Source organism: Procambarus clarkii, chromosome 63 (assembly GCF_040958095.1).
Source record: "Procambarus clarkii isolate CNS0578487 chromosome 63, FALCON_Pclarkii_2.0, whole genome shotgun sequence".
NCBI lineage: Eukaryota > Metazoa > Arthropoda > Malacostraca > Decapoda > Cambaridae > Procambarus > Procambarus clarkii.
In genome coordinates this window covers 6,551,675-6,573,689 of record NC_091212.1, presented here as the reverse complement: position 1 = coordinate 6,573,689, position 22,015 = coordinate 6,551,675, and the positions used below count along the sequence as shown (strand labels likewise).

Below are 22,015 nucleotides of genomic sequence, written 5' to 3'. Positions count from 1 at the left end.
AGTTTGTCTTCGTAACAATAATAAAAACTTGTTTCCGGTTTGTCCAAATTCAATAGTACCGATTTCTACTTTCTAATTGCGTTGTAAGTCGGTATATGTACTATGGTCCTCATCGTTACTGTAAGTACTGCCAAGACAGGAGGATGGGCTGAAGGATTAGGTAGCAGTCACCTCAAATCATTCTTAGGCGCTACCTAAGATTAAGAAGCTTAGATCCCATTCACCTGAGCACTAGGAGGCTCGAACCGTGGACCCCGCGTTTGTGAGACGGAAGCTCAATCGACCGAGCTATTGAGTGGCCTTAATAAGGAAAGCTTCCAGGAGCAGCATTCTGCTGTTAAACTGGAATTTTTGAACTTATCCCTGGCTGTTACTGAAGCTCAGAGGAATGTAGTAATCCACGTCATATAAATTCTCATCAACATTTCCCTGGAAATAAACATTCATTAAACTGTTAAAAAGTTTACATGACTCGGTGAGTACACTTAGAAATTTCTGCATGTTTCTGCATGTCAGTTACGGGGCTATTCCTGCCCGTGCCTCCTCTTGCTCGTGCCTCCTCTTGTGGGGAGCTATTCCTGCCCGTGCCTCCTCTTGCGGAGGGGCTATTCCTGCTCGTGCCTCCTCTTGTGGGGGGGCTATTCCTGCCCGTGCCTCCTCTTGTGGAGGGGCTATTCCTGCCCGTGCCTCCTCTTGTGGGGGGGCTATTCCTGCCCGTGCCTCGTCTTGTGGGGGGGATATTCCAGCCCGTGCCTCCTCTTGTGGAGGGGCTATTCCTGCCCGTGCCTCCTCTTGTGGAGGGGCTATTCCTGCCCGTGCCTCCTCTTGTGGGGGGGCTATTCCTGCCCGTGCCTCCTCTTGCGGAGGGGCTATTCCTGCCCGTGCCTCCTCTTGCGGAGGGGCTATTCCTGCCCGTGCCTCCTCTTGTGGGGGGCTATTCCTGCCCGTGCCTCCTCTTGTGGGGGGGGGCTATTCCTGCCCGTGCCTCCTCTTGCGGAGGGGCTATTCCTGCCCGTGCCTCCTCTTGTGGGGGGGCTATTCCTGCCCGTGCCTCCTCTTGTGGGGGGGCTATTCCTGCCCCGTGCCTCCTCTTGTGGAGGATTAATCTTCATCAATCAATGTGCATGTCAGTTTAGTATGTCTGTGTCTTTAGTGTATATAGAGTGTATTCCTGAAGACGTCTATACATAATATTGAAGGGTTAAGTGATCCAGTGTTTCTTCACTCTCTAAATGGTAGAAGGTATTGAAGTAGTCTAGAAAATATACATAAGAAAATTCAATATGTTGTGTTGTGTATAATTCTATGTGTATTAGACAAAATCTGCTCCCTATATATATATATGTATATATATATATATATATATATATATATATATATATATATATATATATATATATATATATATATATATATATGCTGGAAGTACAATTCCTAACTGCTATGAATAGTACATAATTGCACTTATTTGCCTCCTTACATTTACCATCCCATTTTTGGAGGACGGACTGGGGAGTGACGTGATGTTCGTAAACGGCCATCAGTTTCAATTCAAATACAAATGTTTATTTAGATAAAGTACATACATACAAGGGGTGATACAGATTTTGATGGATTTGTAGATAGAGCTAGGACATACTATGCCTAAAGCCACTATTACGCAAAGCCATTTCGGGCGGTATATTGACGGGCAATCAGTAAGGAATCACCATAACTAGTCCCAGCGCCCGAGGACAATGGCAGGAAGATATGAACCAAACTGACAGCCCCTAAAACACTCCCAAGTCAGTAGACCATGTAGAAGTATATTGCCAACTTAAATTAACGTTTTTCAGGCTGACATTTTCATGAGGCTACGCTTCCCCCTCCCTCCCCATCCCCTTCCATAGGAAATGTATATGTTTATCTCTCAGAATGTTCGGTAATACGTTTATTGCTTGTGATGTGTGTCTATGTATGTATTAACACGATGTACTGAACGGGGTGAGAATAGCTTGAGCTACCTCATCCCTTTGTGTGTATTTTACCTCAATAAACTTATTTCAATTTCAATTCACTTCCACCCACACCAAAAGACCTTTGTCCCCTCTACGCTACATGGAAGCACAGTCATATATTAATATTCTCCCTACATATGTAGCCAACAGGAGAAATGTTACATTGATCACGATTTAAATTAACAGAATATGAAGCATAAAAGACACATCAGTAATGAGAAGGAAGGTGCAGCTAGTGTGGGGAACACAGGCGGGCCAAGGCCTGGCGGAGAGGCGAGGAAACACAGGTGGGCCAAGGCCTGGCGGAGAGGCGAGGAAAATAACGGTACTGAAGGGCGACAATGGTCCCTACAAGGCCGTGGGGGGGGATCTGACCTGGGCACCTGAAGTCGGAGTCGTGCAGCTCGGCGACCTCCTTCCCCCTGAGCGTCTGGGGAGCGTGGCACTTGGTGAAGAGGGCGAGGGTAGGGTGTCGTCGCAGCCAGCGACCCAGCCACGACAGGCGGCAGTCACAGATGAACGGGTTGTCCGCTAGACGGACGCTCCTGAGAGCGTTCATACGTTCAAACAGCTCCCGGGGCAGCGTCGTTAGGTTGTTGTTGTTCAAGGTCCTGTTGAATACAAGAACGTATAAGGTCCTGTTGAATACAAGAACGTATAAGGTCCTGTTGAATACAAGAACGTATAAGGTCCTGTTGAATACAAGAACGTATAAGGTCCTGTTGAATACAAGAACGTATAAGGTCCTGTTGAATACAATAACGTATAAGGTCCTGTTGAATACAAGAACGTATAAGGTCCTGTTGAATACAAGAACGTATAAGGTCCTGTTGAATACAAGAACGTATAAGGTCCTGTTGAATACAAGAACGTATAAGGTCCTGTTGAATACAAGAACGTATAAGGTCCTGTTGAATACAAGAACGTATAAGGTCCTGTTGAATACAATAACGTATAAGGTCCTGTTGAATACAAGAACGTATAAGGTCCTGTTGAATACAAGAACGTATAAGGTCCTGTTGAATACAAGAACGTATAAGGTCCTGTTGAATACAATAACGTATAAGGTTCTGTTGAATACAAGAACGTATAAGGTCCTGTTGAATACAAGAACGTATAAGGTCCTGTTGAATACAAGAACGTATAAGGTCCTGTTGAATACAAGAACGTATAAGGTCCTGTTGAATACAAGAACGTATAAGGTCCTGTTGAATACAAGAACGTATAAGGTCCTGTTGAATACAAGAACGTATAAGGTCCTGTTGAATACAAGAACGTATAAGGTCCTGTTGAATACAAGAACGTATAAGGTCCTGTTGAATACAAGAACGTATAAGGTCCTGTTGAATACAAGAACGTATAAGGTCCTGTCGAATACAAGAACGTATAAGGTCCTGTTGAATACAAGAACGTATAAGGTCCTGTCGAATACAAGAACGTATAAGGTCCTGTTGAATACAAGAACGTATAAGGTCCTGTCGAATACAAGAACGTATAAGGTCCTGTTGAATACAAGAACGTATAAGGTCCTGTTGAATACAAGAACGTATAAGGTCCTGTTGAATACAAGAACGTATAAGGTCCTGTTGAATACAAGAACGTATAAGGTCCTGTTGAATACAAGAACGTATAAGGTCCTGTTGAATACAAGAACGTATAAGGTCCTGTTGAATACAAGAACGTATAAGGTCCTGTTGAATACAAGAACGTATAAGGTCCTGTTGAATACAAGAACGTATAAGGTCCTGTTGAATACAAGAACGTATAAGGTCCTGTTGAATACAAAAACGCGTAAATTAATTCAACTGCAGAAGGGGTATTGGGACTAGAGAGGCGGCTCCTATATCCCTGGAAACACAAACCGAAACTGTCTCTATTTTCCGCTTATTTCAACTTGTAATAAAGTTGTTACATCTTGGCTTAACGTGTTTATGACGTATTAGAACGTTGTTACAACTTGCTATATTGGTTGTTGTAACTGGTTAGGTGTTAAAACTTGCTCGAACGTTGTACCAACGTCGTAGTTTCGGTGTGTGTTTGACGGGATATTTATACCCACACAAACACACGTTTACATATATATCTAATCTATGATGACCAGACCACACACCTGAAGACGACGACGTTTCGCTCCCTCCTAAACCATTATCAAATCATTTGTCAACATTATCACAATCGACTTGAGAATGATCTAGGACGGACCGAAACGTCGTTGTCGTCGTCACCTCATCTCCAGGTATCAGGAGGTAGGTATCATATATGATACCTGATGACATATCAGGTATCATCTCCTGACATGTCATCATATCTTCAGCCGCGTTACTGTGACTCATCCTCTGCATGTCTAACCTACGCTTGAAACAACCCAGCTATCCCCCCCCCCCACGTCTTTCATGTTACCCCGATAATTTGATCCATAAATCAACAAAGTTATTTTCCAACCAATATTTACCATGATTGCCAAACACACTCCTTCATCTCCCACAACAATCTTTTCCAAGCGCTTGTTGTCTTATAAGCAAAATATTTAGTCTATACTACACGGATAACTTTATTTTATGCTGTAGAGGGGAGCCGGTCGGCCGAGCGGACAGCACACTGGACTTGTGATCCTGTGGTCCTGGGTTCGATCCCAGGCGCCGGCGAGAAACAATGGGTAGAGTTTCTTTCATCCTATGCCCCTGTTACCTAGCAGTAAAATAGGTACCTGGGTGTTAGTCAGCTGTCACGGGCTGCTTCCTGGGGGTGGAGGCCTGGTCGAGGACAGGGCCGCGGGGACACTAAAGCCCCGAAATCATCTCAAGATAACCTCAAGATAGTGTATATTCTAGTAAGTGTTGGCAACAGCTAATTAAACCGTAATCATATTCCCGGCGAACTTTCTGACACCAAAATAGTATTGTGATTTTTGTGTAGGTATCTGTTAGTTATATGTAAGATATATGTGTGTGTGTGTGTGTGTGTGTGTGTGTGTGTGTGTGTGTGTGTGTGTGTGTGTGTGTGTGTGTGTGTGTGTGTGTAATTACCTAAGTGTAATTACCTAAGTGTAGTTACAGGACGAGAGCTACGCTCGTGGTGTCCCGTCTTCCCAGCACTCTTTGTCATATAACGCTTTGAAACTACTGACGGTCTTGGCCTCCACCACCTTCTCACTTAACTTGTTCCAACCGTCGTGTGTGTGTGTGTGTGTGTGTGTGTGTGTGTGTGTGTGTGGATCTGATCCTGGATCACCGGAGTTCTGGTGTATGACGCAAAAAATACATTTCTTGTGCTCATGTTCACAAGAAAATGTAAATAAACAGAAAAAGATTCATGATAATGTATGGTTTAACGTATGTGAAAGGAGAGAGGTTATCTTGAGATGATTTCGGGGCTTTAGTGTCCCCGCGGCCCGGTCCTCGACCAGGCCTCCACCCCCAGGAAGCAGCCCGTGACAGCTGACTAACACCCAGGTACCTATTTTACTGCTAGATAACAGGGGCATAGATTGAAAGAAACTCTGCCCAATGTTTCTCGCCGGCGCCTGGGATCGAACCCAGGACCACAGGATCATAAGTCCAGCGTGCTGTCCGCTCGGCCGACCGGCTCCACTCCACTCCTATATTTCCTCCATGGAGGATATATAATGTTTCAGAGAGTGGATATTCACTTGATCTATGAACATTGAGTTGGGACAATGTATATTCCACACGACATTGGTGTATAGAGTGACGTGAAGTTCCCCATAGCCTCATTACCACAAAATATCTGTACACAATTTTTTTTGAAACATGAGGCTTCAACTGCCACTCGCGGGGTTGCCAGTGATCGCCGAATGTGTAACTAATTCCATTGTATCTCATCTGCTGGTAACTTTATATAAGTTTTTATAATAACAAATGTTATTTGTTTGTGGCTGGAAAACAAGAGGAGTATATTTAACTTGAAAAAAAAGCATTTCATTAAATATTTATTTTAATCTAAGCAATACCCTGTGAAATCAACAGAGAAAACTTTCTGCACCGATTAAATAATTAATAGGCTTTACAACCTATTTACTTGAAAATTTGTATAAAAGGTGATACAAGAGGATAGAGTGGCTCCGTAGTCTTGAGTCAAACGGCTCCTGTTTGACACCAGACAATTTCAACTAATATAGCACTAGGATAAGGATTTGGGATGGGACGGGGGGGGGGGGGGGGAAAGGAATGGTGCCCAACCACTTTATGGACGGTCGTCGGGGATTGAACACCGACCTGCATGAACCGAGGACCGTCGCTCTACCGTCCACCCCAAGATAATCAGTTTTTTCTCCTGAATGATTGTATTTAACACTTTTCTTCAATACTTAATCCTTGAAACACTTTTGCCTTCACTAGTAAAAATAATTTAGAGTGGCTGGTATTATTTAATGTATTTTTTCCCTTTATTTTGATATTAACTTTTGATATATTTTGATATTTTGATATTGATATTATTATTATTTTAATATTTATATTTTATATATTTTGATATTTTCAGTCATTTTCTTCAGTTCATTGCCTGTTATTTTACGCCGTGTTGCTTTAATGGATATAAACTTATATATTAAATCGTTATTTTATTAAATCCTTGATGTTGACTGTCTTAACTTTGAACACTGTTTCCTCAAGACACATTTCAATCTGGGGAAGACGTAATAGAACACTAATCAAATAGCGTAGTAAAATATTGAAGCGGGACTGAAGAAACCAGACCGCTACGATATGACAATTTCTGATAATAAATAAAATAACCTAGATGGATCCATTCTAGCTCCCTGGAAACACAAACCGAAACTGTCTCTATTTTCCGCTTGTTACAACTTGTAATAAAGTTGTTACATCTTGGCTTAACGTGTTTATGACGTAGTAGAACGTTGTTACAACTTGCTATATTGGTTGTTATAACTGGTTAGGAGGTGTTAAAACTTGTTCGAACGTTGTACCAACGTCGTAGTTTCGGTGTGTGTATGACGGGCTGTCACACCAACCTGACAGTTAGACAGGCATATATCGTCCGATATATGCCTGTCAACCTGTCCTCTTAAAAAGAACGTCGCTTTTGGCCGTTTGCCCGTATGGCCGAATTTGGACGTAATTTGAAATTGAAAAAAATATGAAAATAAATTTGGGATTTTTTTTTTCAACAACAGTAAGTTAAGGGTCCTCTGATAGGTTAGGTGGGCAGGAAATTCTCATAAAGTTTCAAAACGTTATGAAAAACGTTAATTTAAAGTGCCCTCTTATAACCTCTGCGCGTACGCCGGACGACTCAAATAGAAAACGGAACAGAACGTCACTTTTGTGAGTCGATTTCATTTCAAATTACGTCCAAATTTGGCCATAGTGCGCATACCAGCCAAAAGTGACGTTCTTTTTAAGAGGACGGGTTGCCTGTCCACTTCTCCAAGGAAATAACATTTTTTAGGACACACTGAAGTTATAATAAAAAATAAAGCTGAAAATACATTTACAGCCCTTTTTAACTCTTTTTTTTTCTAGAAAAGCTAATGGCAAAAGAGATGTCTCATGTTATTATTCAGTGTCATACATTACTTATTGTCTATTATAAGGAAGATTCCACTGCCCAAATATTCCGATAGGTTGAGTGTGAATGCGAGCCTAGGGCCAGATTCACGAAGCAGTTACCCACGTACATACGAACGTGTACATCTTTCCTCAATCTATGACGGCTTTGGTTACGTTTATGAAAGAGTTTACAAGCATGAAAACTTGCCAATCAACTGTTGTTGTTGTTATAAACAGCCTCCTGGTGCTTCGGAGCTCATTAACTGTTTAATAATTGTAAACAAAGCCGCCAAAGATTGAGACAAGATGTACAGGTTCGTAAGTGCTTGCGTAACTGTTTCGTGAATCTGGCCCCCTCGAGCCCGGCAGCTCAGCAATTGGGATTTGCATCATATGATTGCACAAAACAAATATGTTTTATGTTAACAAGAAACGAAAATGGGTAAATAGATATACCTATTTGGCCCATTACGGGCTATTCATGCCCGTGCCGCCTCCTCCCCCACAACCTCATACCTACCCCCCACAACCTCATACCTACCCCCCACAACCTCATACCCCCCCACAACTTCATACCTCCCCCCACTACCTCATACCTCCTCTTACAACCTCATACCTCCCCCCCCCCAACCTCATACCCCCCCCACAACCTCCTACCTCCCCTTACAACCTCATACCTCCCCCCCACAACCTCATACCTCCCCCCCACAACCTCATACCTCCCCCCACAACCTCATACCTACCCCCCACAACCTCATACCTCCCCCCACAACCTCATACCTCCCCCCCACAACCTCATACCTACCCCCCACAACCTCATACCTACCCCCTACAACCTCATACCTCCCCCCACAACCTCATACCTACCCCCCACAACCTCATACCTACCCCCCACAACCTCACACCTCCCCCCCACAACCTCATACCTACCCCTCACAACCTCATACCTCCCCCCCACAACCTCATACCTCCCCCCACAACCTCATACCTACCCCCCCCACAACCTCATACCTCCCCCCCACACAACCTCATACCTCCCCCCTCACAACCTCATACCTACCCCCCCACAACCTCATACCTACCCCCCCACAACCTCATACCTCCCCCCCCCACAACCTCATACCTCCCCCCTACAACCTCATACCTCCCCCCCTACAACCTCATACCTACCTCCCACAACCTCACACCTCCCCCCCACAACCTCATACCTACCCCCACAACCTCATACCTCCCCCCCCACACAACCTCATACCTCCCCCTCACAACCTCATACCTCCCCCCCACAACCTCACACCTCCCCCCCACAACCTCATACCTCCCCCCCACAACCTCACACCTCCCCCCCCACAACCTCATACCTCCCCCTCACAACCTCACACCTCCCCCCCCTCACAACCCACCGTAACAACCCCCCCCCCCCTCACCTCATTACACAACTGCTGTTCCATCTCTGCCACTTACCTTGTCACTGGTAATAGAGACATATTGGTAGTTTGTGTCGAATGACTGCGTAATAGCCCGAGTTTCCACCCCCCTCTCCCCTCTCCCCCCTCTACCCCCCCCCCCCCCTCTCTCTTTATTGCGGCTGCCTGATAAAAACTAACTTCCTGACTATGGGAAGAGCTCAGGAAACGCAAAACTGTGGGGAAATTCTATAAAGTTAGGCTGTGGGAACTCTATAAAGTTAGGCTGTGGGGAAACTCTATAAAGTTAGGTTGTGGGGAAATTCTATAAAGTTAGGTTGTGGGGAAATTCTATAAAGTTAGGTTGTGGGAACTCTATAAAGTTAGGCTGTGGGGAAATTCTATAAAGTTAGGTTGTGGGAAACTCTATAAAGTTAGGCTGTGGGGAAATTCTATAAAGTTAGGTTGTGGGAAACTCTATAAAGTTAGGTTGTGGGGAACTGTATAAAGTTAGGTTGTGGGGAACTCTATAAAGTTAGGTTGTGGGGAACTTTATAAAGTTAGGTTGTGGGGAACTGTATAAAGTTAGGTTGTGGGAAACTCTATAAAGTTAGGTTGTGGGGAACTCTACAAAGTTAGGTTGTGGGGGAACTCTAAACTCTCTGTACTCCGGGGAAATGATAAAAGTTGTGAGGATACCACCTCTGGTGCAAATCTGGGGACCCATAGCCTCGGAGAAGAAAATAAGGAGTATTCAGAGAAGACCTTGTGGGTTCTCACTGAACATTTTAATATTTTTTCTCCTACCACCCCCATTCTTTTATATATACACATATATGTTTGTTTTATTTAAACTTTGTTACAAAAAAGGAGTTATATATTGGTTCCTCCAGCTCCTCTGATGGCGTGCAGGAACTCTGAATGCAGTGTGCATTTCCCCTCTGTATCGCCACGCTGAGGCGCTGGAATAGGAAGCTGGCAGCTCTAGGGTCTCTTGTTCTTTCAATTAGTCTAGAACCCAGTTCCTTCAAAAAACTGGTGGCACTCTTACCCCAGGCGCCGAGTGTCTCAGAAGCAATGGGGACAAAATTGTAGTATTCAGTTCTCTATATTTACAGGACTTAGCTGATTCCCTGTGAGTGGCAGCGCCACCTGGTTGTGCAACACAGAAGTCAATGTAGGTATTAGCCAGGGTTGTTACACACGTGTAGTCCCATACCAACTGCCTGTCATTCTTCCAGGGGGTTCACTGTGATACCATCCGGGCGACCAATAAGAGCCTCAGAGTTACAGGGCGTTAGGTAATGGGGCTCTCTTTCAGCTGGGCATCCAGCTGTGGTGAGGCTCCTCTTGATGATGTCGTTAACTTCACTGTGCCTCGAGTGCCATCCCCCTGTGCTTTGGCAGAGTAGGCCATGGTGGTCGTACCTGTCGGCCACCACCTCGCCGCAAATACACCTATATCTGGTGTGGACTGGGGCAGCAAGGCGGAGGGCCACAGCAATTCGGATGGCGTGTGGTGTGAGACGCGTGCCAGTTGCCGACATTGGGGTTGCTAACAGGGTTCGAGTCTCTTGCAGGGGTTCAGTCCCATATGTGTGTTTATATATATATATATATATATATATATATATATATATATATATATATATATATATATATATATATATATATATATATGTTTTTTACGTACAAATTATTTGTATCCAAATGTCCTCTTATTTGATTTGATAATACACGGTGTTCTCTCTCTTTTTATGTAACCACTTTCCATTGGATCCGAAGAACAAAATTTTGAGTTTTGTTTCAAGGTATGGACGCGCGAGCGATCCCCAGCCACAGCCCCGGTCACGTATGAAGGACTAACTTAACCTCTGCAAAGTTAAACAATATACCCGCAACTTGGCGGCTTCTCCACCAAGGTAAACCCAATTTTTTTGTGGTTTTTGGGTAGTTTTTGGGAAGTGGAAAAAAGGGGTAAGGGAGGGGGGGGGGGGGGTGAGGGAAGCAATTCTTGAAGAGCAGTTTAAAATCAAAATAAATACCAGACAGATGCAAGTTTGGGGAAGATAGTGGTATCCACATTCTTCCTATACTGGAGGCTGGTTTACCAGTCTGTTGTGGACAGGAAATTGAATATCTATCACCCTGTTTGACCTTCCATTCCCTATTAATCTCATTTCACGCGCTATAGCTCCATGGTCGCATTAATCAAATGCCTTCGCAAAGTCTGAGTAAATCACACGAGGTACAATTCGTTTTAGCTTGTAATGGTTAGGTAGTTTTGTCCTAATGGTTGAGTAATTAAAAAAAATCTTCAGTTATTTTGTCCTAATGGTTGAGTAATTACAAAAAATCTTCAGTTATTTTGTCCTAATGGTTGAGTAATTACAAAAAAATATTCGGTAATTTTGTCCTAATAGTTGAGTAATTAAAAAAATCTTCATTAATTTGGTCCTAATGGTTGAGTAATTACAAAAATATCTAAGGTAATTTTGTCCTAATGGTTGAGTAATTATAAAAAAAATCTTCGATAATTTTGTCCAAATGGTTGAGTAATTACAAAAAAGGCAGGACCTTCCCGTTAAAGGCCATTGTACTCCATGCAACTGGTGATTGGACTCCTAATCACTCTCTCAAAAACCTTGATAATGTGAGAAGTTAGAGCGACTGGTCAATCTTTTTTTTTTTTAGTCCAATGATTCGTTACATCTTTCGTGCAGTGGAGCCATATGTGCAGACTGCTAATCACAATAACCTGGTTGATAATTAACCAATCAACCAATCAACCAATCAACCAATATTTATTTTCAGATGTGTGGGTTGGTTGACGCTATCTGGTCTAGCAGGTTAGTAAACCCAGTGTCTTGAAGAGGTGTAAACCCAGTGTCTTGAGGATCTGTAAACCCAGTGTTTTGGCTGTAAACCCAGTGTCTTGAGGAGATGTAAACCAGTGTCTTGAGCTGTAAACTCAGTGTCTTGAGCTGTAAACCCAGTGTCTTGAGCTGTAAATCCAGTGTATTTATGAGCTATAAACCATGTGTCTTGAGGAGCTGTAAACAATGTGTCTTGAGGAGCTGTAAACCCAGTGTCTTGAAGAGCTGTAAACCCAGTGTCTTGGCTGTAAACCCAGTGTCTTAGTGAGCTGTAAACCCAGTGTCTTGGTGAGCTGTAAACCCAGTGTCTTGAAGAGATGTAAACCAGTGTCTTGAAGAGCTGTAAACCATGTGTCTTGAGGAGCTGTAAACCCAGTGTCTTGAAGAGCTGTAAACCCAGTGTCTTAGTGAGCTGTAAACCCAGTGATTTGAGGAGATGTAAACCCAGTGTCTTGAAGAGCTGTAAACCCAGTGTCTTGGGGAGCTGTAAACCCAGTGTCTTGAAGAAGTGTAAACCCAGTGTCTTGAGGAGCTGTAAACCCAGTGTTTTGAGGAGCTGTAAACCCAGTGTCTTGAAGAAGTGTAAACCCAGTGTCTTGAGGAGCTGTAAACCCAGTGTTTTGAGGAGATGTAAACCCAGTGTCTTGAGGAGCTGTAAACCCAGTGTCTTGATGAGCTGCAAACACAGTGTTTTGGGGCGCTGTAAACCAATTGTCTTGGGGAGCTGTAAACCCAGTGTCTTGAAGCGGTGTAAACCCAGTGTCTTGAAGAGGTGTAAACCCACTGTCTTGGCTGTAAACTCAGTGTCTTAGTGAGCTGTAAACCCAGTGTCTTGGTGAGCTGTAAACCCAGTGTCTTGGGAAGCTGTAAACCCAGTGTCTTGGGGAGCTGTAAACCATGTGTCTTGAGGAGCTGTAAACCCAGTGTCTTGAAGAGCTATAAACCCAGTGTCTTGAGGAGCTGTAAACCCAGTGTCTTATCCCGTATGTCGTGTGACAGTAAACCCAGTACCTGGCAGGTCAGTAAACTCTCAAATCCAGCAAGTATAATATCACCTAACGACCCGAGGTAAACTGAGACAGGACCGTTAACGGGTTTCCATTGCAGGAGTAAACTCCTTAACAAGGCAGAAGTAAGCAACCTCTTGCTTCTTGACAGGAAACACTTGACAGGAAACACTTGCACTTTCTTGACAGGAAAGTGCAAAGACATAGCAAACTTTCAGGACACATTATTGACGTGTTCAGGACACGTTCTTGACGTGTTCAGGACACGTTATTGACGTGTTCAGGACACGTTATTGACGTGTTCAGGACACGTTATTGACGTGTTCAGGACACGTTATTGACGTGTTCAGGACACGTTATTGACGTGTTCAGGACACGTTATTGACGTGTTCAGGACACGTTATTGACGTGTTCAGGACACTTATTGACGTGTTCAGGACACTTATTGACGTGTTCAGGACACGTTACAGACGTGTTCAGGACACGTTCTTGACGTGTTCAGGACACTTATTAACGTGTTCAGGACACGTTACAGACGTGTTCAGGACACGTTATTGACGTGTTCAGGACACGTTACAGACGTGTTCAGGACACTTATTGACGTGTTCAGGACACTTTTTGATGTGTTCAGGACACGTTATTGACGTGTTCAGAACACGTTAAAGCCATATACTTACAAGACTTGAAGGTCATTGAGGTTCTTAATGGCAGAATCATCGATGCATGTCAGCTGATTGTTGTCCAACTGCCTGTTAGGGGAGAGTAAATGAGTGGTAAGAGAGCTGGGATTGTTTGAGTGACGTGGGATTGTTAACAACAATCAACAAGAACATATTTCTAATTAACATACAAGCAAAAATATAAAAATTAAGTTGAGAGAGAGAGAGAGAGAGAGAGAGAGAGAGAGAGAGAGAGAGAGAGAGAGAGAGAGAGAGAGAGAGAGAGAGAGAGAGAGAGAGAGAGAGAGAGAAAGAGAGAGAGAGAGAGAGAGAGAGAGAGAGAGAGAGAGAGAGAGAGAGAGAGAGAGAGAGAGAGTGAGAGAGAGAGAGAGAGAGAGAGAGAGAGAGAGAGAGAGAGAGAGAGAGAGAGAGAGAGAGAGAGAGAGAGAGCGAGAGAGAGAGAGAGAGAGAGAGAGAGAGAGAGAGAGAGAGAGAGAGAGAGAGAGAGAGAGAGATGCATAAGAAGCTGCTATCTCACATTATAATAAAAATAAAGATATGTTACACAAAGTAATGAGACTCATAGACCATCCAGGTGGTACTGGTTCTCTTCAGCTTTCAATAACTGTAGCCCTCTGCCCCTAGCACAAGTACTATTGTAGGTCCCTGCCCCTAGCACAACCACAACTGTAGGCCCCTGCCCCTAGCACAAGCAATACTGTAGGTCCCTGCCCCTAGCACAACCACTACTGTAGGTCCCTGCCCCTAGCACAAGCACAACTGTAGGCCCCTGCCCCTAGCACAACCACACCTGTAGGTCCCTGCCCCTAGCACAACCACAACTGTAGGCCCCTGCCCCTAGCACAAGCAATACTGTAGGTCCCTGCCCCTAGCACAACCACTACTGTAGGCCCCTGCCCCTAGCACAAGCAATACTGTAGGTCCCTGCCCCTAGCACAACCACAACTGTAGGCCCCTGCCCCTAGCACAAGCAATACTGTAGGTCCCTGCCCCTAGCACAACCACTACTGTAGGCCCCTGCCCCTAGCACAAGCAATACTGTAGGTCCCTGCCCCTAGCACAACCACAACTGTAGGCCCCTGCCCCTAGCACAAGCAATACTGTAGGTCCCTGCCCCTAGCACAACCACAACTGTAGGCCCCTGCCCCTAGCACAAGCAATACTGTAGGCCCCTGCCCCTAGCACAAGCAATACTGTAGGTCCCTGCCCCTAGCACAACCACTACTGTAGGCCCCTGCCCATAGCACAACCACAACTGTAGGCCCCTGCCCCTAGCACAAGCAATACTGTAGGCCCCTGCCCCTAGCACAACCACAACTATAGGTCCCTGCCCCTAGCACAACCACAACTATAGATCCCTGCCCCTAGCACAACCACAACTGTAGGTCCCTGCCCCTAGCACAACCACAACTATAGATCCCTGCCCCTAGCACAACCACTACTGTAGGTCCCTGCCCCTAGCACAACCACAACTGTAGGCCCCCCTTGCCCACTAGCACAACCACAACTATAGGTCCCTGCCCCTAGCACAACCACTACTGTAGGCCCCCTGCCCCTAGCACAACCACAACTGTAGGCCCCTGCCCCTAGCACAACCACTACTGTAGGCCCCCTGCCCCTAGCACAACCACAACTGTAGGTCCCTGCCCCTAGCACAACCACAACTGTAGGTCCCTGCCCCTAGCACAACCACAACTGTAGGCCCCCTGCCCCTAGCACAACCACAACTGTAGGTCCCTGCCCCTAGCACAACCACAACTGTAGGCCCCTGCCCCTAGCACAAGCAATACTGTAGGTCCCTGCCCCTAGCACAACCACAACTGTAGGCCCCTGCCCCTAGCACAACCACAACTGTAGGTCCCTGCCCCTAGCACAACCACTACTGTAGGCCCCTGCCCCTAGCAGAACCACAACTGTAGGTCCCTGCCCCTAGCACAACCACAACTGTAGGTCCCTGCTCCTAGCACAACCACAACTGTAGGTCCCCCTGCCCCTAGCACAACCACAACTGTAGGTCCCTGCTCCTAGCACAACCACAACTGTAGGTCCCTGCCCCTAGCACAAGCAATACTGTAGGTCCCTGCCCCTAGCACAACCACAACTGTAGGCCCCTGCCCCTAGCACAACCACTACTGTAGGTCCCTGCCCCTAGCACAACCACTACTGTAGGTCCCTGCCCCTAGCACAACCACAACTACCACAACCTCTACAACACAACTTACAGGTTGTTGATGTTTGGGGCGCCACGGAAGGTCCTCCTCCCCACCACCGACAGCTTGTTGTGACTCAGGTCTCTGTGGCAGAACAAGGGAGAACAATTAGTCTTTCTCTGTGGCAGAACAAGGGAGAACAATTAGTCTTTCTCTGTGGCAGGACAAGGGAGAACAATTAGTCTTTCTCTGTGGCAGGACAAGGGAGAACAATTAGTCTTTCTCTGTGGCAGAACATGGGAGAACAATTAGTCTTTCTCTGTGGCAGAACAGGGAAGAACAATTAGTCTTTCTCTGTGGCAGAACATGGAAGAACAATTAGTCTTTCTCTGTGGCAGAACATGGGAGAACAATTAGTCTTTCTCTGTGGCAGAACAAGGGAGAACAATTAGTCTTTCTCTGTGGCAGGACAAGGGAGAACAATTAGTCTTTCTCTGTGGCAGGACAAGGGAGAACAATTAGTCTTTCTCTGTGGCAGAACAAGGGAGAACAATTAGTCTTTCTCTGTGGCAGAACAAGGGAGAACAATTAGTCTTTCTCTGTGGCAGAACAAGGGAGAACAATTAGTCTTTCTCTGTGGCAGAACAAGGGAGAACAATTAGTCTTTCTCTGTGGCAGAACAAGGGAGAACAATTAGTCTTTCTCTGTGGCAGAACAAGGGAGAACAATTAGTCTTTCTCTGTGGCAGGACAAGGGAGAACAATTAGTCTTTCTCTGTGGCAGAACAAGGGAGAACAATTAGTCTTTCTCTGTGGCAGAACAAGGGAGAACAATTAGTCTTTCTCTGTGGCAGGACATGGGAGAACAATTAGTCTTTCTCTGTGGCAGGACAAGGGAGAACAATTAGTCTTTCTCTGTGGCAGGACAAGGGAGAACAATTAGTCTTTCTCTGTGGCAGAACAGGGAAGAACAATTAGTGTTAGACAAACGCTATATACACACACACACACTTACATATGTATACGAATGTGTGTGTGTCTTACATATATACATACATACCTCTACACACACCTACATATATAAACACACCCGTACGAATGTGTATGTGTGTGTGTGTGTTAGAGAGAAATATGTGTAGTAGACATAATAGAGGAGAAATAAATTGCTTAGAAAGGCTTGGTTCCAAGAGCTAACAGTTCCATTCTGGAGATACTATTCCATTTTCTGTTTTAGGTCCTCTGGAAGGTTAGGATAAAGGGCACGTTAGTACGCTACTTTCTTGCCGTTGCTTTCTGAGAGCCCAGGTAGACTTATCTGTTATTAATGTTATGCTAAATCGAAGGAAAAGTTGATTCTGAATATATGTTTCATTAATCTCTTTGTTATTAATCTCTATCTATTGTGTTCCCATAATGGTTGGAGGACACAATTAGTAATAACTTGAGAGAGAGAGAGAGAGAGAGAGAGAGAGAGAGAGAGAGAGAGAGAGAGAGAGAGAGAGAGAGAGAGAGAGAGAGAGAGAGAGAGAGAGAGAGAAACAGACAGAGAGAGAGAGATAGAGAGACAGAGAGAGAGAGACACAGACAGAGAGAGACAGAGAAGCACGATCTACAGGATGAAGCTAGATAAGATATGACGGCTAGACGGAATAAGGTCTAGCTTATCCACCAAAGCCGCGCGGATAACCCCCTCCCCCCCCCCCCGGGCCCCGTCCATCGCTAGCGAACGACCCGTATCGAACCTAATTAACCTGTCCCTTTCTTGCCCAAATTCTGGTTCGTTTGGGTGGTGGTAATGGTGTAGTTTAGGGTGGTTTACCTGTGTCTGGGGGGGGGGGGGAGCAAGACTAACGCAATAATCATCATGTCCTTCACTAAGTTGTATCATTAGGGGGGTGGGGGGGGGTGGTGGGGGGGCATGGATAATTGCCCCTTGGGCAGGTACACATAACTGCCGGAAAGTCGTTTACTAGCATTGTACGACCCAGTGATTGTGCAGGAGACGCCCCTCACGCACTCACGCACTCACTCACGCACACACTCACTCTCTCCCTGTCTCTCTCTCTCTCTCTGTCTCTCTCTCTCTCTCTCTCTCTCTCTCTCTCTCTCTCTCTCTCTCTCTCTCTCTCTCATAACACTTAGTAAACAAAGACTTAGTATAATAATATTATTATACACTATACACATAAAACACTCCGTTGATGAAGTGAGAGGATGGTATTATATAACCAAGTTCCCGGACGTGGTATAACCAACTCCCATGGTACTACCATGGTCCACCACCTGTGGTACTACCACGGTCCACCACCTGTGGTACCACCACACTCCACCACCTGTGGTACCACCACACTCCACCACCTGTGGTACTACCACACTCCACCACCTGTGGTACCACCACACTCCACCACCTGTGGTACCACCACACTCCACCACCTGTGGTACCACCACACTCCACCACCTGTGGTACCACCACACTCCACCACCTGTGGTACCACCACACTCCACCACCTGTGGTACCACCACACTCCACCACCTGTGGTACCACCACACTCCACCACCTGTGGTACCACCACACTCCACCACCTGTGGTACCACCACACTCCACCACCTGTGGTACCACCACACTCCACCACCTGTGGTACCACCACACACCACCACCTGTGGTACCACCACACTCCACCACCTGTGGTACCACCACACTCCACCACCTGTGGTACTACCACACTCCACCACCTGTGGTACTACCACACTCCACCACCTGTGGTACCACCACACTCCACCACCTGTGGTACCACCACACACCACCACCTGTGGTACCACCACACTCCACCACCTGTGGTACCACCACACTCCACCACCTGTGGCCGGATGAACAAGGATAATTAACCGATCAAATTCATGACGTGTTTTAATTACTGGTTAATTAAAATTTAATTACTTCGAAACTCCATTATTTTAAAAGTATCTTAAGATTTATTTTACACATTGGTTAAGTGTCGGAGCTTTGTTAAGTGTCGGAGCTTTGTTAAGTGTCGGAGCTTTGTTAAGTGTCGGAGCTTTGTTAAGTGTCGGAGCTTTGTTAAGTGTCGGAGCTTTGTTAAGTGTCGGAGCTTTGTTAAGTGTCGGAGCTTTGTTAAGTGTCGGAGCTTTGTTAAGTGTCGGAGCTTTGTTAAGTGTCGGAGCTTTGTTAAGTGTCGGAGCTTTGTTAAGTGTCGGAGCTTTGTTAAGTGTCGGAGCTTTGTTAAGTGTCGGAGCTTTGTTAAGTGTCGGAGCTTTGTTAAGTGTCGGAGCTTTGTTAAGTGTCGGAGCTTTGTTAAGTGTCGGAGCTTTGTTAAGTGTCGGAGCTTTGTTAAGTGTCGGAGCTTTGTTAAGTGTCGGAGCTTTGTTAAGTGTCGGAGCTTTGTTAAGTGTCGGAGCTTTGTTAAGTGTCGGAGCTTTGTTAAGTGTCGGAGCTTTGTTAAGTGTCGGAGCTTTGTTAAGTGTCGGAGCTTTGTTAAGTGACGGAGCTTTGTTAAGTGACGGAGCTTTGTTAAGTGTCGGAGCTTTGTTAAGTGACGGAGCTTTGTTAAGTGTCGGAGCTTTGTTAAGTGTCGGAGCTTTGTTAAGTGTCGGAGCTTTGTTAAGTGTCGGAGCTTTGTTAAGTGACGGAGCTTTGTTAAGTGACGGAGCTTTGTTAAGTGTCGGAGCTTTGTTAAGTGACGGAGCTTTGTTAAGTGTCGGAGCTTTGTTAAGTGTCGGAGCTTTGTTAAGTGTCGGAGCTTTGTTAAGTGACGGAGCTTTGTTAAGTGTCGGAGCTTTGTTAAGTGACGGAGCTTTGTTAAGTGTCGGAGCTTTGTTAAGTGTCGGAGCTTTGTTAAGTGTCGGAGCTTTGTTAAGTGTCGGAGCTTTGTTAAGTGACGGAGCTTTGTTAAGTGTCGGAGCTTTGTTAAGTGACGGAGCTTTGTTAAGTGTCGGAGCTTTGTTAAGTGTCGGAGCTTTGTTAAGTGTCGGAGCTTTGTTAAGTGTCGGAGCTTTGTTAAGTGACGGAGCTTTGTTAAGTGACGGAGCTTTGTTAAGTGACGGAGCTGTGTTAAGTGAAGGAGCTGTGTTAAGTGACGGAGCTGTGTTAAGTGACGGAGCTGTGTTAAGTGACGGAGCTGTGTTAAGTGTCGGAGCTTTGTTAAGTGTCGGAGCTTTGTTAAGTGTCGGAGCTTTGTTAAGTGACGGAGCTGTGTTAAGTGAAGGAGCTGTGTTAAGTGTCGGAGCTGTGTTAAGTGACGGAGCTGTGTTAAGTGACGGAGCCGTGTTAAGTAACGGAGCCGTGTTAAGTAACGGAGCTGTGTTAAGTGTCGGAGCTGTGTTAAGTGTCGGAGCTTTGTTAAGTGACGGAGCTTTGTTAAGTGTCGGAGCTTTGTTAAGTGACGGAGCTGTGTTAAGTAACGGAGCTGTGTTAAGTGTCGGAGCTGTGTTAAGTGTCGGAGCTTTGTTAAGTGTCGGAGCTTTGTTAAGTGACGGAGCTTTGTTAAGTGACGGAGCTTTGTTAAGTGTCGGAGCTTTGTTAAGTGTCGGAGATGTGTTAAGTGACGGAGCTGTGTTAAGTGAAGGAGCTGTGTTAAGTGTCGGAGCTGTGTTAAGTGACGGAGCTGTGTTAAGTGACGGAGCCGTGTTAAGTAACGGAGCCGTGTTAAGTAACGGAGCTGTGTTAAGTGTCGGAGCTTTGTTAAGTGACGGAGCTTTGTTAAGTGACGGAGCTTTGTTAAGTGTCGGAGCTGTGTTAAGTGTCGGAGCTGTGTTAAGTGTCGGAGCTGTGTTAAGTGTCGGAGCTTTGTTAAGTGTCGGAGCTTTGTTAAGTGTCGGAGCTTTGTTAAGTGACGGAGCTGTGTTAAGTGTCGGAGCTTTGTTAAGTGTCGGAGCTGTGTTAAGTGTCGGAGCTGTGTTAAGTGTCGGAGCTTTGTTAAGTGACGGAGCCGTGTTAAGTGTCGGAGCTGTGTTAAGTGACGGAGCTGTGTTAAGTGACGGAGCTGTGTTAAGTGTCGGAGCTGTGTTAAGTGTCGGAGTTGTGTTAAGTGACGGAGCTGTGTTAAGTGACGGAGCCGTGTTAAGTAACGGAGCTGTGTTAAGTGACTGAGCTGTGTTAAGTGTCGGAGCTGTGTTAAGTAACGGAGCTGTGTTAAGTGACGGAGCTGTGTTAAGTGTCGGAGCCGTGTTAAGTAACGGAGCCGTGTTAAGTAACGGAGCTGTGTTAAGTAACGGAGCCGTGTTAAGTAACGGAGCTGTGTTAAGTAACGGAGCCGTGTTAAGTAACGGAGCCGTGTTAAGTGACCTGCCCGGCGCGGACATGCCAATAGCGCCCCCAAGGCACAGTGAGTTACAGAGCACACGACCTCACAATGTGATTAATCAGCTTTTACAAGCTCAAGTTACAACTACAAGACAAACCTAATGCATTGGCATAGTTAATCTCGGGCCCAGGTCTGGTATATCGCGTGTTCTGGAGGTCAGTATACTCAGAGTATATCCAGGGAGTGTTGTACATGCTGCTATGGCGGTGTGTCCACTCACAGGATGAGTGACGCTGCCCAATACTGTCACTATGGTGGTGTGTCCACTCACAGGATGAGTGACGCTGCTCAATACTGTCACTATGGCGGTGTGTCCACTCACAGGATGAGTGACGCTGCCCAATACTGTCACTATGGCGGTGTCCACTCACAGGATGAGTGGCGCTGCCCAATACTGTCACTATGGCGGTGTGTCCACTCACAGGATGAGTGACGCTGCCCAATACTGTCACTATGGCGGTGTCCACTCACAGGATGAGTGGCGCTGCCCAATACTGTCACTATGGCGGTGTGTTCACTCACAGGATGAGTGGTGCTGCCCAATACTGTCACTATGGCGGTGTGTCCACTCACAGGATGAGTGGCGCTGCCCAATACTGTCACTATGGCGGTGTGTTCACTCACAGGATGAGTGGCGCTGTCCAATACTGTCACTATGGCGGTGTGTCCACTCACAGGATGAGTGACGCTGCCCAATACTGTCACTATGGCGGTGTGTCCACTCACAGGATGAGTGACGCTGCCCAATACTGTCACTATGGCGGTGTGTCCACTCACAGAATGAGTGACGCTGCCCAATACTGTCACTATGGCGGTGTGTCCACTCACAGGATGAGTGGCGCTGCCCAATACTGTCACTATGGCGGTGTGTCCACTCACAGGATGAGTGGCGCTGCCCAATACTGTCACTATGGCGGTGTGTCCACTCACAGGATGAGTGACGCTGCCCAATACTGTCACTATGGCGGTGTGTTCACTCACAAGATGAGTGACGCTGCCCAATACTGTCACTATGGCGGTGTGTCCACTCACAGGATGAGTGGCGCTGCCCAAT

The 22,015-nt window shown here is 45.9% G+C and overlaps 2 protein-coding genes across 3 annotated transcripts in view; both read right to left on the bottom strand.

Moving 5' to 3' along the window:
- The window catches only part of LOC123769680 (protein slit), a 233,043-nt gene extending 230,469 nt beyond the window's left edge, over positions 1-2,574 (bottom strand). Inside the window, exon 1 of one of the 2 annotated variants that reach the window (XM_069308674.1) lies at positions 2,373-2,574. In XM_069308674.1, coding sequence (XP_069164775.1) covers positions 2,373-2,556 — 184 coding nt within the window. In that variant the 5' untranslated portion in view covers positions 2,557-2,574. The remainder of the gene's footprint in view (positions 1-2,372) is intronic. The other variant, XM_069308672.1, reaches the window with a different exon arrangement.
- Positions 2,575-18,613: 16,039 nt separating this feature from the next.
- LOC138354448 (uncharacterized) lies at positions 18,614-20,959 on the bottom strand. Its single transcript, XM_069308640.1, has one exon. It carries the CDS (start codon positions 20,957-20,959, stop codon positions 18,614-18,616), a length of 2,346 nt encoding a protein of 781 aa, XP_069164741.1.
- Positions 20,960-22,015: the final 1,056 nt, after the last annotated feature.

Bases quoted from the DNA above. Each gene is read 5' to 3' on its own strand.
- LOC138354448 (XM_069308640.1), bottom strand. From the start codon at position 20,959: ATGTCCGCGCCGGGCAGGTCACTTAACACGGCTCCGTTACTTAACACG.